The 14,289-nt window shown below is 38.4% G+C and overlaps 1 protein-coding gene and 1 long non-coding RNA gene across 2 annotated transcripts in view; one reads left to right on the top strand and one right to left on the bottom strand.

Annotated features, from left to right (window-relative positions):
- Positions 1–3,006, top strand: part of LIX1 (limb and CNS expressed 1) — a 28,072-nt gene extending 25,066 nt beyond the window's left edge. The window contains exon 6 of the mRNA XM_068667335.1: positions 599–3,006. Coding sequence (XP_068523436.1) covers positions 599–883 — 285 coding nt within the window. The 3' untranslated portion in view covers positions 884–3,006. The remainder of the gene's footprint in view (positions 1–598) is intronic.
- LOC137848297 (uncharacterized) lies at positions 2,989–10,763 on the bottom strand. Its single transcript, XR_011091260.1, has 4 exons — positions 10,569–10,763; positions 5,817–5,887; positions 4,731–4,886; positions 2,989–4,106 (listed from the first exon to the last, which is right to left on the bottom strand). It is a non-coding gene; the product is annotated as an uncharacterized lncRNA (long non-coding RNA).
- Between the last annotated feature and the right edge of the window lie 3,526 nt (positions 10,764–14,289).

The following is a 14,289-nucleotide window of genomic DNA, read 5'->3' as shown; positions in this document are numbered from 1 at the left end:
AGAAGCCATAGGCTATTTCTCAGTTTTATTTATCAAGAGACAGGTTGAAAATTCACTTGAGAAAAACTGTTACCCCAGCATGGTTTGATATCTATTTTTGTGAAAACTTTGGGAAATGCATTAGATTGAAAATTTTCAAGACATTTTTTAACTTATGAAATTAAGGTTTGTTCTGTATTGTAATCTACAGAAAAAAGTATGCATTCTGAGTTTTCAAAAGGGGAGAAAATTACTTTTAGCATTTAAAAAGTTACCTTTCTTCAAGAAATGTCATCATAGGCAAATTTAGTTCCATCCTGACATTTAAGTCTCTTATAAAGAAATTTAATATTTAATGGACGTTTTATTCCCTTTTAGTGATCAGCTTATGAAAGATGTATAGAATGTTACAAAAGGATTGCTGTGTAATTTTTGTCCAGAGCTGAATTTTTCTTGAGGAAACTGTTGGGTAAAATAATAATAATAATAATAATAATAATAATAATAATAATAATAATAATAATAATAATAATAATAATAATAACAACAACAACAACAACAACAACAATAATAATTTGTAACTGACTTCCATATCTGTTGTCACTTTCCTGAATAATAGGAAGTAATTTCCTACTACTCCCAGTATTCCTTGGATGAAAAGATGAGAAGTCACATGGCCCTGGACTGGATTACGAAGGAACAAGAATCTCCAGGAATTATTTCCCAAGAGCTGCAAGTGGCTCTTAGGGAACTGGAGGAAGTCAGGAAAGCTGGGCAAGAACTGAGGTTCTACAAAGAAAAGAAAGAAATACTGAGCTTAGCACTGAGTCAGATCTACAGTGATCAGGTTACCACTTCTTCATGGGACGATCAAATGAGCTTGGCCCTACATGGCTATCAGTAACCTTGAAGAAGGCGTTTGACTTCAAACTGTAACATATTTGTCTAGGTTGAAAATATCCCATATGTAAATTGGTAACATTCTTTCCCATGGATGTTTTAATTTCTGTATCTGAAAGCACTGATGTCCTTTTGTTTTCATTTCTACTTGGTGGATAGAAATATTCTTCAGGTCAAACCAAAGCTACCATGAATATTTTATGTAGTACTGGTACTAAGATATATGTAAACATAAATGGAGACAAACCACAGAAAACTTTTATGGTACTCTGGATTTGGAGTTCTGCAAAAAGGCTCTACATTTTCCTTGCTGAAGATGTAAAAATTGTTGTCAGAAACCTACAGACTGTTAGCAATAAAAGACAAAAAGGGCAGTTTAGGCACTGGTACGTTTTTACTCTCAGACTCCTTCACAGCATCTGTGTATCCTCTTGGCAGTTCATTTATTCTGTTTATTCAAGGGTAGCAAGAATCTTCCAAGCCAAAAAATAATAATAATAATAATAAAAGTTGCACACAACTATTACTCTGGATTCAATGTGCTTCAAAACTCTGTTGCAGCCATCAAGATATTACAAAGCAGTAAGGACATAAAGATGAGCAAAAATTAGCAGACTGACCAGATTCTGTCTGGTATAGATGCTATGTGATAACAGTCTGCCAGTCAGACTTTTTCTTTATGTGCCTTTTCAGACTTACTTGCACTGCAACAAATGCCTACTGAGATTCATGGTCTTTCCTTTCCCCATACTGACTGCCAACATAATTCCTCTGCCAGAAGGTACTGCCCCTGAAGCAAAGTCAGCAGCATATACCTGTATCAGGCATGGGCTCATAATAACCAGCATGTTATCTTAGCAGATGATGAAGGCAGAAAGGTGCTAAGGCACTGGACAACTAATCTGAGCACATTTCTTTCTAGTTCTGCTTCTCAGAAGCTTCTGACAGAAGAATGGACACCTGGCAAAGCTGTAGTTTAAATCAACTCAGTAGTAGCAGAAGTAATTTGTAATTTAGTAATTTTAAACATCGTCTATTTCCACATAAAAGAGATAAATAGTTCACCTGGAAGAGAAACAGGTTGGGGAAAAATCATTTTTTTCCCTGTTGGAAGTGGGCACACAATTAAGTCATGTCTCATAAAAAATAAATAAATAAATAAAAGGGAAACAGATCAGCAGTAATAATCCTGCTGCAAACCTGTTCACACCACTGCTAGGGAAGTGGTCAGTGGTAACAATTCTGATGCAGAACTATGCATACCACTGATAGTGAGAGGATGTGAGACGGCTATACAGTATAGATGCCCAGCACAGGGGGAGCCAAGCTGTCTTTAGAGCCTACCTACAGAAATCACAGCTTGAAAAGGAACAGGTGTAGTGCAGAATTTGAGAAAATTGTGATGGAATTTTATTTCTGAAGGAAGAAAAACAGACATTGCTGTGTTCCTTTCTGCCTCCCTCTTCTTGTCTATAGTACATTAATTTTCCAGAGGAAAGAAAAGAAAGCAGTCTCCCTCCACAGCAATCTGAGATCTCTGCCTAAGCTGATAGTGGCACGGACTTTAAGAGTCTTGGATTCTTCCTTTATGCCCACTGAGGAGGGAAGAATCTTAATTTATTGGCAGGAACCAACAAGTCCCAAGAGCAGAAAATAATTTTGAAGCAATATTGTTATGTAAAATGAAAAATAGATGGGGAAAAGAAAAAAAAAAGTTGGCTATTGAGCAATATACTAGTTAATAAGAAGCTTCAATTTTTGTTTCTTTTGAATGACACATCAAAAGAGTGTACACAGCTGGCTGACTATTACTCAAAAACCATGTTTTATTAACTGGATGAGTAACTTTTTCTGACTTTTAATACTTTGACAGGACCATTTTAAACATACTCTTCTTTCAGAACATTCCAAATATACAACAATAAAGTGAAAACAATTTTCATATTGCATCAACAGATTATGCATACTGCCTTGTGCATTTAGGTTGAGTAATTTATGTAATGGTTTGTCTCCCATCAATGCAGTAACTAAATTATTTCAAACAGCAGATTATACACAAAGTACTGGGGAAAAATGGATTTTTGTTTGTTGATCAGATGAAGCAATAAATAATTACACTACAATGGATTGACTGGTATTTCACCATTCAAGCTTTATTTTTCCCGTTAGCTACTTCAGCTCTAAGGATTTCTACATAAAATTGCTGCACATCAAAGCACAGACTAATAAGACAGAAGCCACGTCCCAGCTCCCTGTGCGCTCTGAGCTAATGGGAAGACACAAACTAGAGGTTGCCTTTGACAGGTTGCATTTAACAAGTACTGCCTACTTTCCCATTTGTGATCTCCTCATCTCACTCCTGTCTCTCCTCACCATATTTTTATCTTAATATAAGCCTTAACACGACATAAGCCCATAAGCCCAGTTGTGGTCAGCACAGACTATGCTCAGGTACCTGGAAGAAGATATGTGATATGTCCCTCTGGGTTACATGCTGTACATGTAGCATGGGTTACACGGGTTACTCTGACATTACACTCAATAGATACCTAGACACCTGCAATTTCTGGAAGTAACTGTGTGTCGAGAGAACCAGACTCCATCCCAACATTTCTGTAACAAAATACACCCATTTGCCAGATGTTGGGAAGATGTATAGTCATTTTACTGTGCAACCACATCATTCCTTCAGAGGGACACTAAGGTAAAGGATGCTTTGAAGTTTCATAGAAAAAAAATCCTGTTCAGGGCAGCTGAGAAACAAAGGTTACTGTGGTTTCTAATATGAGCCCTCTGAAGAGTTGCCCCTCTTGCTCTTAGCTACTTGAGGAGAGAATGGTACATGCATATTTCATCTGTTTACATCACAGAGAGATGAAGTTGTATCAGGAGATGTAATGCTCTGAACAGAGTGGAATGCATCCAGAAAATTCAGAAGTGATGACAAAAGTTTGCTAAATAAACCAGCAGACATGGAAAAACAGAATCCTTTGACCCCAGATGCACACTCCTGTCAGGAAGCTTTTATCATTTACTTTGGATTAAAATTGGCAGAGAAGGCTCTCCCACCAGACTATTTCACCATCTGTTTGTGAAAATATCCAGAGTATTTTTGCCTTCACCTATTAACAAGAGGTATAAGGAAGCTCTGCTTTTCCACATTAATCCTAGGTATTGCTCTTCTCACACACATTAAAAGCTGGATTTTCAGAACCAAAACATGTGGCCTGAAAGAGGAAAAAAGAAAATCAGTGTAAATGTTGTTGCTCATGGTAAGATGCAGCAGTTTACTGTGTCTTAAAACTTAGCTCTCTTTTTGGTATATCCCAGTTAGTACAATATTAACAAGAACGACTTTTGGAAAAAAAAAAAAAAAAAAAAAAAAAAAAAAAAGACCAAACACTTTGAACACATTGAACGTGTCAGACATTTGATGACAGAAGCTGTCGAAAACAGACACCAGGCTTTTTCTGCCTCTATAGATGGATGTTCACTACTATCATCTATGACCTCAGCCCTTTTCAAAGAAAAACACTGCATAAGACTGATGATCTCATCTCAATGAAACCAAAACTCTAGGCATATTTGATAATGTCACTAAAGTCACTAAACTTGGAGCACTTGAGCCTGTTCCTCCTGGTCTTAAATTCATTGGCCTTATCTCCCTCCCCCATCCCCCCCCCCCCTTTTTTTTTCCTTGAAGTTTATTCTTTGATTTCTCTTGGTCAAGGTATTTCCTAATTTAAAGGAACAAGTAAGTAGGAAAAGGTATGTAAATCACAAATATTTGTACTCTCTTTGTGTGTAGTTATTGTATTAATCTTTTAATTATAGCTGAGCTTTAAAATTACATATTAATCCAGATTCTTCCTCCTCATGTTAAAGTGTCCTGGTTGTAAGATATTGGCTTTCTCACTCTTCCACACATGTAAGTTTAGCTCTGCCCTTTATATGCATCACTTCCATTCACAACTTCTCCACAGCTTTGAGCTCCTGTATGATGCTTCCTGCAAATCATGTATGGAGGAGCACACAGTAAACTCCAACTGTTTGCTAGGCAGTATAGATATAAAACCAGGAATTATTTCCTGTAATCTGGAGGCCAGCTAGATTCACAGCCTTCTTGATTATGACAGCTAGAAAAAGTTGTGGTACTAATTGAAAAAGCACGTACATTAGATTAATCTTGACATTTACTTTACTTTACTGTAAAACACAACTCAGATAAAAAAAATCCATGCATTAAAAAGTCAAGAAATACAAGTAATCAGTGTGGCCATTTCAGACATAAAAAATGTCTGAGATTCTGTACAACAGTGCAAATGGTAAGGAAAGGGGGTTTTAAACAGACAATAAGTGAATTCGCCCAAGACAGCAGTTGTAACAATTATTCATGAAGTGGCAGAAACCATCTGTCAAGGACCAAGAATTCCCTGTGGAAGGCAGGGTACAATGTATAAATGTATTACACATTTATCTATATCTATCCATATATGATTATATATATATCTACACATCTATCTACCTTTGTCTATGAAATATTTATATTTAGGAACATATAAAAAATGTTTCATAGGTTTTTGATTCTGGTCTGAATTGTTACATGTAAAATATATAAGTTGCCTACAAGGCTTTGCAGTGCTCTCCTCCCCTACAGAACTCCTGAAGGGTGCAAGTTTTCTGCTAAGGCAGTCACAGAAGAATGATAATCCCCTATGCAAACTTTAAAACATTTAGACACCCTTCTCTACCTTCTGGCTATCTCCACTGTGATTTTTTTTTTTCTTTTGCACTGATTGATGAGGCAGGTAAAAAGGTTTATCTTATTTCATCAACCTGTTCATCAACCAACCAATTGTAGAACGCTTATAAGAAATAAATGAATACATACATACATACATAAAGCATGGTACTGAATGCACTAAGATGAAACTTACCTTAAAAATAAACATCAGTATGCAAATGCCCTCCAAAAATGTCTTTTATCACAAATTGTGGAGGGAACATCCTGTCCATTAAATAAATAAATAAATAAATAAATTAGTTAATCTGTGAATTAGAATTTACTTTCCCTTTTTATATTACACAGGTATTTTACCTCAAGATTTGAAGGACATAGAAATTGTAAATCCACTGTAAATCTATGCCCTTACTATTAATCTAATTAGCAGCATAAAAAGTCTTACTGTTACCTGATTAGATTCTGAATCACTTTGGGTGTAGTACAATTGAATCATTAGTGTCTGTGCCATATTATTCCTGTTTTGGAATATGTAGTCAGAAATATCAGAACAGCTCTCACCCCCAGAACACATTTCAAAATACGGACTTCTCAGACAGCTGTCAGATGCAGACTGGTCTGAGCTCCACAGATGAAGAAGGAAGCCTGTGAAATCTAAATAAGTAGCATATTGACTTAGCTTACTACAAAGCGAGCACAGGAAATTCTTTCAAAAAACATGCAAGTAAAAATAACCAGTAAGTAGCAGGAAAATGTTGGCTTCTTTCTTTCATGCTGATCCATTGTAAGCATTACCCCAGTCATCCCTCATTGTTAAATTGAAAAAATACTGCTCTTATATTACTTTCCTCAACAGAGAAAAGAAGAGTCTGTAGCAAAACAGGCAACACAGGCACTTGTCAGCAAATCTCAAACTGCAGGCTGTTCATCATGAAGTCATGATCTGATCTGGTCAAGTGCCACTGTAGAATGCATTAAGTTTTGCCCTCACCCGTTACCTCCTTCATCACTTTAGAAGGTGAAATGAAACCTTTTCAAGATAAAAAAAAAAAGAACAATTAGAGATATGATGCAAAACATGATCTAGAAAATAAAATTCTGAACATTCTCCAGTGTAACTTCTCCAACTTCCAGATACTACAAATGGAACTGGCTGGGAATCTGGCAGTGACTTTTGTTTTTCTTTCCCCCCTTTAGAAAATGCTTCTTGGTTCCAAAGGGAGATGAAAAGCCATAAAACCTGACTGCTTCATCCAATATAGTGTTGCAAGTCACTTCTAACAGACAACAAGAAGACTCCATTATATCAGTCAACAATGAGGTTACTCAATCCACTAAGGGATAAAAAAAAAAAGAGACCTCAGTTTATGCACAACTGAATCATTAACCTTTTCTACAAAGCCAAACTTTTCATAAAGAAGATTTACAACTGGTGCTTGTCAAAAAGTTTCAGTGTTTAGGATTTCCTTGGGCTGTGGAAACTGAAAATTTCAGTATACATACACTTAAGCTTCAGTCTCTCATTTCAGAGGTGGATTGTCTAATATTTTTGGGCTTCTATTTGTGACTAGACAGAGAATTGAAAACAACATTTTATATCTGAAACAAATTCATATTCCAAGATAAATTGAGCCCAGACTGAAATTCACTTTGCAACTCCACATGGAAAAGTAGGAAAAACAAAACAAAACCAATCCTTCAGCACTCACTGAATACAGGCTGTAAGAGAACTAGAGTATATCTGAATTCAAATCACTGCCCCAGACAATTTCAATTACAGATAAACCATACTGACAGATCCCACAGCTTTCAAGACAATATGCATTTAGATATAACTATGCTTACATCCTTTTCTTAACATCAGATCTATCCATCAGTTATCGCCTTCTTCTAACATATTTCAAAACTGTTACCGTATATCCAAATTTAGCCCTCATGAGATGATACAAACCCATGTCCTTCAGTACTTCCCTTTTAAATCTCTGATGACCATTATTACTCATCCTTTAGACTTTTTCCAGGAAAGACATACGCTAATTTAGTGTGACATCAGCAGCTAAATAGAGTGGTTTGGTTGAAACCTTACCAATATAAAGCAGAACAGTTGTTTTCTATGTCTCATCTAGAACACTCTTTCACACAGATCAACTTGAAGCTCAGTGGGCTGAAGGCGTTTGCAGCTGGATGACATTCTTGGGTGTTCTGGGTGTCCACTGGCTGCATTGTAGGTACCTCTAAATAGCATACAGTGCCTATAAACCCCTACTTTCAAATCTCCTGCAGGCTGATGGGGGAGAAAAATGAGGAAATAAATCATTCTGTTAAAAAGCTGTCATTTCCTCCCCAACATGCTGTCTTTTGTAAATTGTCACTGTGCTGGGAGTGCAGTACTGTACTGGGATGGAGTTAATTCTTTTCACAGCAGCCCATACAGTGCTGTGTTTTATATCTGTGACCAAAGCAATGCTTTATAATACAGCAATGCTATCAAGCAGTGTACCAGGTCACAGGTTTAGCTCATGGGTAGTAATGCAAAGTTCGGTCAACAACTGAACTCAGGAGGAATAACTTTCTTGTGGATTTCATTCTTAGTAGCTTTTCTCATGTAGAATAAGAGAAATAAAAAAAAAATAATAATAATACTCAAAAAGTCCTCAGAAATAACTGCTTGAGATGGTTATGGAGTATAGGAATTGCAGATAATGTTTTTCATGAAAGGCATAGCAATCATATCTTTTTGTATAACTTGGTCTCCAACGATTTTGTACAGAACTCTGCTGGGCATCACCTTCAGTACACATTGAAACAACAGGATATTAAGGCTTGTTGTGGTTTGACCCCAGTAGGATGCTTAGCACCACACAGCTGCTTGTTCACTCCCTGTCATTGAGATAAGGAGGAGAAAAGGACAAGTAAAAGTGAGAAAAAGTGTGGGCTGATATAAAGACAGTTAACTAGGTAAAGCCAAAGATGCACGTGCAAGCAATATGAAATAAGGAATTAATTTGCTACTTCCCACTGGTGAGCAGGTGTTCAGCCATTTCCAGGAAAGCAGGACCCATCACACAGAATGGTTACTTCTGTACTATATTTACCACAGTGAAATTTTGCATGATACTTAATTCAGCAATGATAACTCAGAGCTGCAACTTTTGACAAAAGCTGTTCCACACCACTTATAATTTAAGAAGACACGTTCTTTAAAATAATAATAAGTAAAAATAATAAATAAATCTAATTTTTAAAAATCAGAAAGTAGACTCCCCCCCAGAGGACATAGGACATTATAAATCTTGTTAAGAACAATTTTAAGTCTACATGTATTTGACAAGTTGATGCCATCTCTTTCAGAGTTATTTTAAAAGTTGTTTGGTGATACAGTTCTAAACCATCAGTATCATAGAGTCATAGAATTATAGAACCGTAGAATGGCTCAGATTAGAAGGGACTTTAAAGACCTGGTTACAGCCCCCCTGCCAAGGGCAGGGACACCTCCCACCAGATCAGGTTACTCAAAGCCCCATCCAACCTGGTCATGAACGCTTCCAGGGATAGGGCAGCAACAGCTTCTCTGGGCAACCTGTTCCAGTGCCTCACCACCTTCAAAGTAAAGAATTTCTTTCCAATAGCTAGACTAAACCTACATTCTTTTTGTTTAAAACCTTCCACCCTTTTCCTATCAATTTTATGATAGGACATGTTTTTTTATAAGGCCCCTTTAAATATCGAAAAGCTGCAGTGAAGTCATCCCAGCCTTCTCCATGTCTGTCATTACCAGTTCCCCCTCCTCATCCATCAGATGGGACACGCTCTCCTTGGCCTTTCCTTTCTGGCCAATGTGCCTGTAGAATCCCTCCTTGTTACTCTTTGCGTCCCTTGCCAGGCTCAGCTCCATCTGTGCCTTGGCTTTCCTGATCCCACCCCTGCACATCTGAACAGTATCCCTGTCCTCTTTGCCAGGCTCATATTCCTCAAGACCACAAACTCAGCCAGGCATGGTCACTACAGCCCAGACTACCTCGGATCTCAACTTCTTTAAGAAGTTCATCTGCATTGGTGAGCACCAGGTCCAGTAACACTGGTTGGTTTGCTTAAGACCTGGACAAGGAAGTTGTCCTCAGTGCACTCCAGGAGTGTCCTGGGTTGCTCACAACCTGCTGTGTGGCTTTCCTAGAAGACATGTTGGTGGTTGACGTCCCCCATCAGGATGAGAGAGTGTGAGTGTGACGCTTCTTGTAGTTGAAGACAGAAGGCCTCATCAATGGGCTCCCCTTGATCAAGGGGCCTGCAGTAGACCCCATCCACAAGGTGCCCTTTATTGTCCTTGTCCTTAACTTTTACCCACAAATTTAGGAACTACTTTTTGCCTTGGTCAAAAAAAAAAAAAAAAAAAAAAAAAAAAAAGTCTAAATTGCCATATTACATTATGTATTCCTCAATTTTCCTGTTACGCTTGGGATAACAAAATGCTTCTGGTACATCACTCCTAACACACAGAACAGAGGGATCTGTAACATCCAGGCCAATAGGATGGGAGTAGATTATGATTACTCTGTGATGGCCTAGAGGTCTTCTAAAAGCTGCAGAGGTGACTATTAGACTATGCACCATACTGACAAGTTTTCCACTGGCCAATAGCCAAAACTGGGGGGGGGGGGGGGGGGAGGGGGGTACATGTTTTTGTCATCATGAGAAGCCTTCTACATAGGAGTCAGGGTTTTTTTGGTGCCTTTTGGCTCTTCCCAAGAAACTTCCAAAATTATGAATTCAGCAAGAATCCAAGTCACAAGGAGGGCAAAATTCCTTTTTTACAGCCCACTGTGTCATTGGCTACAAACAAGCACATCTCAAAAAAAAGCCAGGTTAACACAGGGGGAGAGAGAAAAAAAAGAAGAAGAAAAAAAAAGGAAATTTAGTATCTTGCCCCCTTCCCAGAGAAATGAAATACCTTATAATCAGGAGCAGCTGTTATTTGATCAGGTCTGCTGCTAGCACCAGTGCAGCTCTCTGCTGGCATTGCTGGCAGCTGGTTTGGCTGACACATCAGCCTCTGAACAGCTCTTGGAAGCCATTTATCATCACTTCAGGAAAACAGAGGACTCAAAACTCAGGGAAGGGCTCCACGTACTGCTTGTAAGCTCTGTGCCAGGCAGTAAAAGCAGTGCAGCTGTGACTGATGAGCACTTCCCTGCGCACACGCTTGCTCACTCCCATTTCATATCTAGTGACTCATTCTAAATATTCTCTCCTACGTGCTTGTTAGCAGTGCCTATCTCAGCAGGTGGCCTTGGCTTCCCGGTGATCTCCACCAGAAGATCTGCGTGCACCAGGTGCTGGATAAACCTGCCTCCATGCCCATCGTTCTGGGATGTGTGGATAGCAAGGACACCACTCCGTGCTCTCCAGCCTCCTCTCTGGGCTGTTTGTCACAGCTGACCCATGAGAAAGCCCATCCCCAGCTGCTAGTGACGGTCACTGTTGGAACTGCCAACTGTTTTCAGTTCCTGAAAAATATTTTTTTTTTCCTCAGGAACGTAATACATCATGGGAAAGAAATCATGCCACTCTCTCACCTACCCAACACACTCCACCATCCGTCCAAGTTTATATTATTCCCCTCTTCCTTTATCTCACACAACCTACATGGACAGTTTTTGTGCTTACCTGCCTCACTTAGATAATAGACCTAGGTAGACCTAAAGCAGTTTTTGGCAGTATCAGCAGACTGGTGGCTGAAAAGTGGATTCCAACATCTAGAGCTAAACATCAAACTACCTCACACGTTAAAATGTACAGAAAAATAAATAAATAAAATAGCAAGAGAGCTGGTCTGAGCATGGAGCCCTGCAGGCCAGCACAGGCCATGTTTCTCACTAGCACTGTGTGCTACTGCTTTCAGAAGAAAACACTTCTTTGCCCAATAGAAGTGGGTCTGCCTTAATGTGAACAAAGAATGAGTTGTACAGCTTTTGAGGTCTTTATAGATTTGACATTTTTAACTGGGAGGTGGTTCTGATCTTCCCATTGGTCTGTTTTCCTGCCCACCTTTAGTCTATGGGCAAGCTGTCGAACTGTTGCAAGATTTAAGTGTTTTTTTTCTGCTCTGGCAGTGTTTGGACTGTGTACGGTCCCTCCTCAGATGCTGAATCTTGCATTTTGCATAGAACATATACTAAAATTCAGACCTCACATGATCATCAAGACTGGATTTATTATGCAAGTTGTTACCAGCTTGTAATGAAGAAGAAATATGGCAATAATTAACACATTTAAGTTCCTAATAGGCGTGGAGGAGCTGATGACTGGGCTGCTTTTTACAGGATGTTCTATACATAGATTTACGACAGGGCTACAGGGAAGGCACTTTCCTGGAGCAGATGTAGCTGTGATACAAGGGGGAGCTGGTGCAATCACACGGGTCACACAAAACTGAGCAGCAATGGGACAAGTTTACACAGCAGGTGGCCAAAGAGAGTCTGGGACAGCAACTGCACTTTCTTTACACCCTTCCTGCATCCACGGCAATGTCTTAATTAACTGGGTAATACACTAATGTTATCATTAAGAGATTTATGAGAAGGTAACAACAGAATTAAATATTCAGGAGAAGTTGCTGTATAAAGAAAAATCCTGTACAGCATCATACTTGGAAATTTATTCACTGTTGTGAAGCAATTTAATGACCACCACCATAAGCTGAATAAATTACCATATTTTTCTCACAGAACTGAGCTGGCATACAACTCTTTGGGTTTCCACTCCATCAGTAGATTGAAGCAACACCAAAAATTCAGACATTTAAATCCCTCCCCCACCATTATGGCCCTTGTGACAGATGTTCCAAATCTCCCCAGGAGTCCTGCAAATTGTGTTTACCACCCCTTCCTTCTTTAAACTTCCAAGTAGCATCTCCATAAAAATCAGTAAGTACAAACAACAGTGTAATTTAAGAGTAATTACAAGCATACATATCTTTCTGTACAATATACCCAGATGTGGAACAGTAACTTTTACCATGTGCTGGAATGAAGCAACTGTGAGAAACATGATACAGGAACTCTGAAGTCCAGCATACAAGTCCGGATGCATGAAACTCATACAAAAATGTATGGTTAGTGAGACAGCATTGTTTGAAATTTCAGAGTGCAATGAAAGATAACATCTTCCAGCATTGGAAAAATCCAGTACATCAGAGGAAGGAATGTTCCATCTAATAGAGAACAGGTGAAAACAGGGAGACATCAAGAAGAACTCACTTTATGGATCAAACTTCCTGCAGCCCCTATGTGGTAAGTGAAAATAATTAATGCTACCATCATGTTTCATGCAATCTTGGTTTTATAATGCATGGTCAATTCTATCTGCCTCAGACACTGCAAGATATTTCAACCTGCTAGGAATATTTGAAAATACAATGACAAAAAATAGATCACCACTGGATGTACAGTAAGTTCTGCAGACAAAGGCTCTAGGACGAGATGTTAGTGTTTAGAGAAAGAAGAGTTTTTGTTTAACACCAAATATTCCGATATAATTTAGTAGTTTACTGATTATTTGAGAAGAGAGGAGCATCAGTACACTGTGTTATTCTGTTGAAACAGTAATTAGGTGTCTGTAGACAAAAGATTGCATGTCAGTTTATGTAAGGAGCTTAACTTTCCCTGTAGGTGCAAGTACCCAAACACATTTTTCTGTTCCCAACAACAGATTTTTCATATATGGTCAAAGTTATTTCATTTATTCCAGCTCCTGTTCCTGTCTCAGCCGAAAACAGATTTGCTCATAAACATAACACCACTGCTCTAAAGTAGGAATCCACCGGTTTCTCTCTGTAATAGGTTTGTCTGGTTAAGATAAAATTGATACATTTTTTAGCTCAGCAATTCAGAACCATATAACCTATATATACCCCTTCCTGGAGACCAGAACCTGCTGTGCCAATATTCATCTACATGAAACAGAAGAAAACAAGCTATAAATACAGTGTGGAAAGAGTAGACCTCTCACACTCACGCCAATTTAGTATTCAATGATATTCAGGGCAAACAACAAGTTACTAAAGAGGTGTGGAAATTTTGCTAAAAGAACAGCCTTTGGTATGCAGTGACTCCCTCATTTCTTCCTGTAATTTTGTTATAGCCCAAGTTAAAGAACCAGCAAATTAATGTATCATCTTGCCAAACTTGCAGCTAAGGATGGAATCCTAATTTATTTTTTAAGCTCTTTAGTGAACAGCAAGTCTTTCATTTCCATATATATTGACAGAATCTGAGTAGAAGCGTAAATATTTATACAAATTATCACACAATTTTAAAAAAGATCAAGAAAGCAAAAAAGAATGCTAAAAGAAAAAAGAATGTTTTTGATGTGCTTGACAGACGTAATTGGTCCCACTGATTTAGGAATGATGCCAAACAGCCCTGAGCACTATTCACTGGCACCATCCCTGTTAGCTATTCACAAATACAAAGCAGGTTTCAAGTGGTGCAGGATGACAGGAATCAGAGAAATAAATCCATTAGAACAAAACTGAAATTTGAAATGCATGACAAAAACCAGTTACAGCTATGAGTTATGGTGTTGTCTGTGAGGGTCAGCTCTACGTGAAGGACCTCAATAGGTTTGCCTATTGGTTTAACTGTGGCCCTTTCATCCAGTGAGCACACCAG

Source organism: Anas acuta, chromosome Z, assembly GCF_963932015.1.
Source record: "Anas acuta chromosome Z, bAnaAcu1.1, whole genome shotgun sequence".
In the NCBI taxonomy this organism is placed as follows: Eukaryota; Metazoa; Chordata; class Aves; order Anseriformes; family Anatidae; genus Anas; species Anas acuta.
This window is presented reverse-complemented; position numbering and strand designations above follow the sequence as displayed.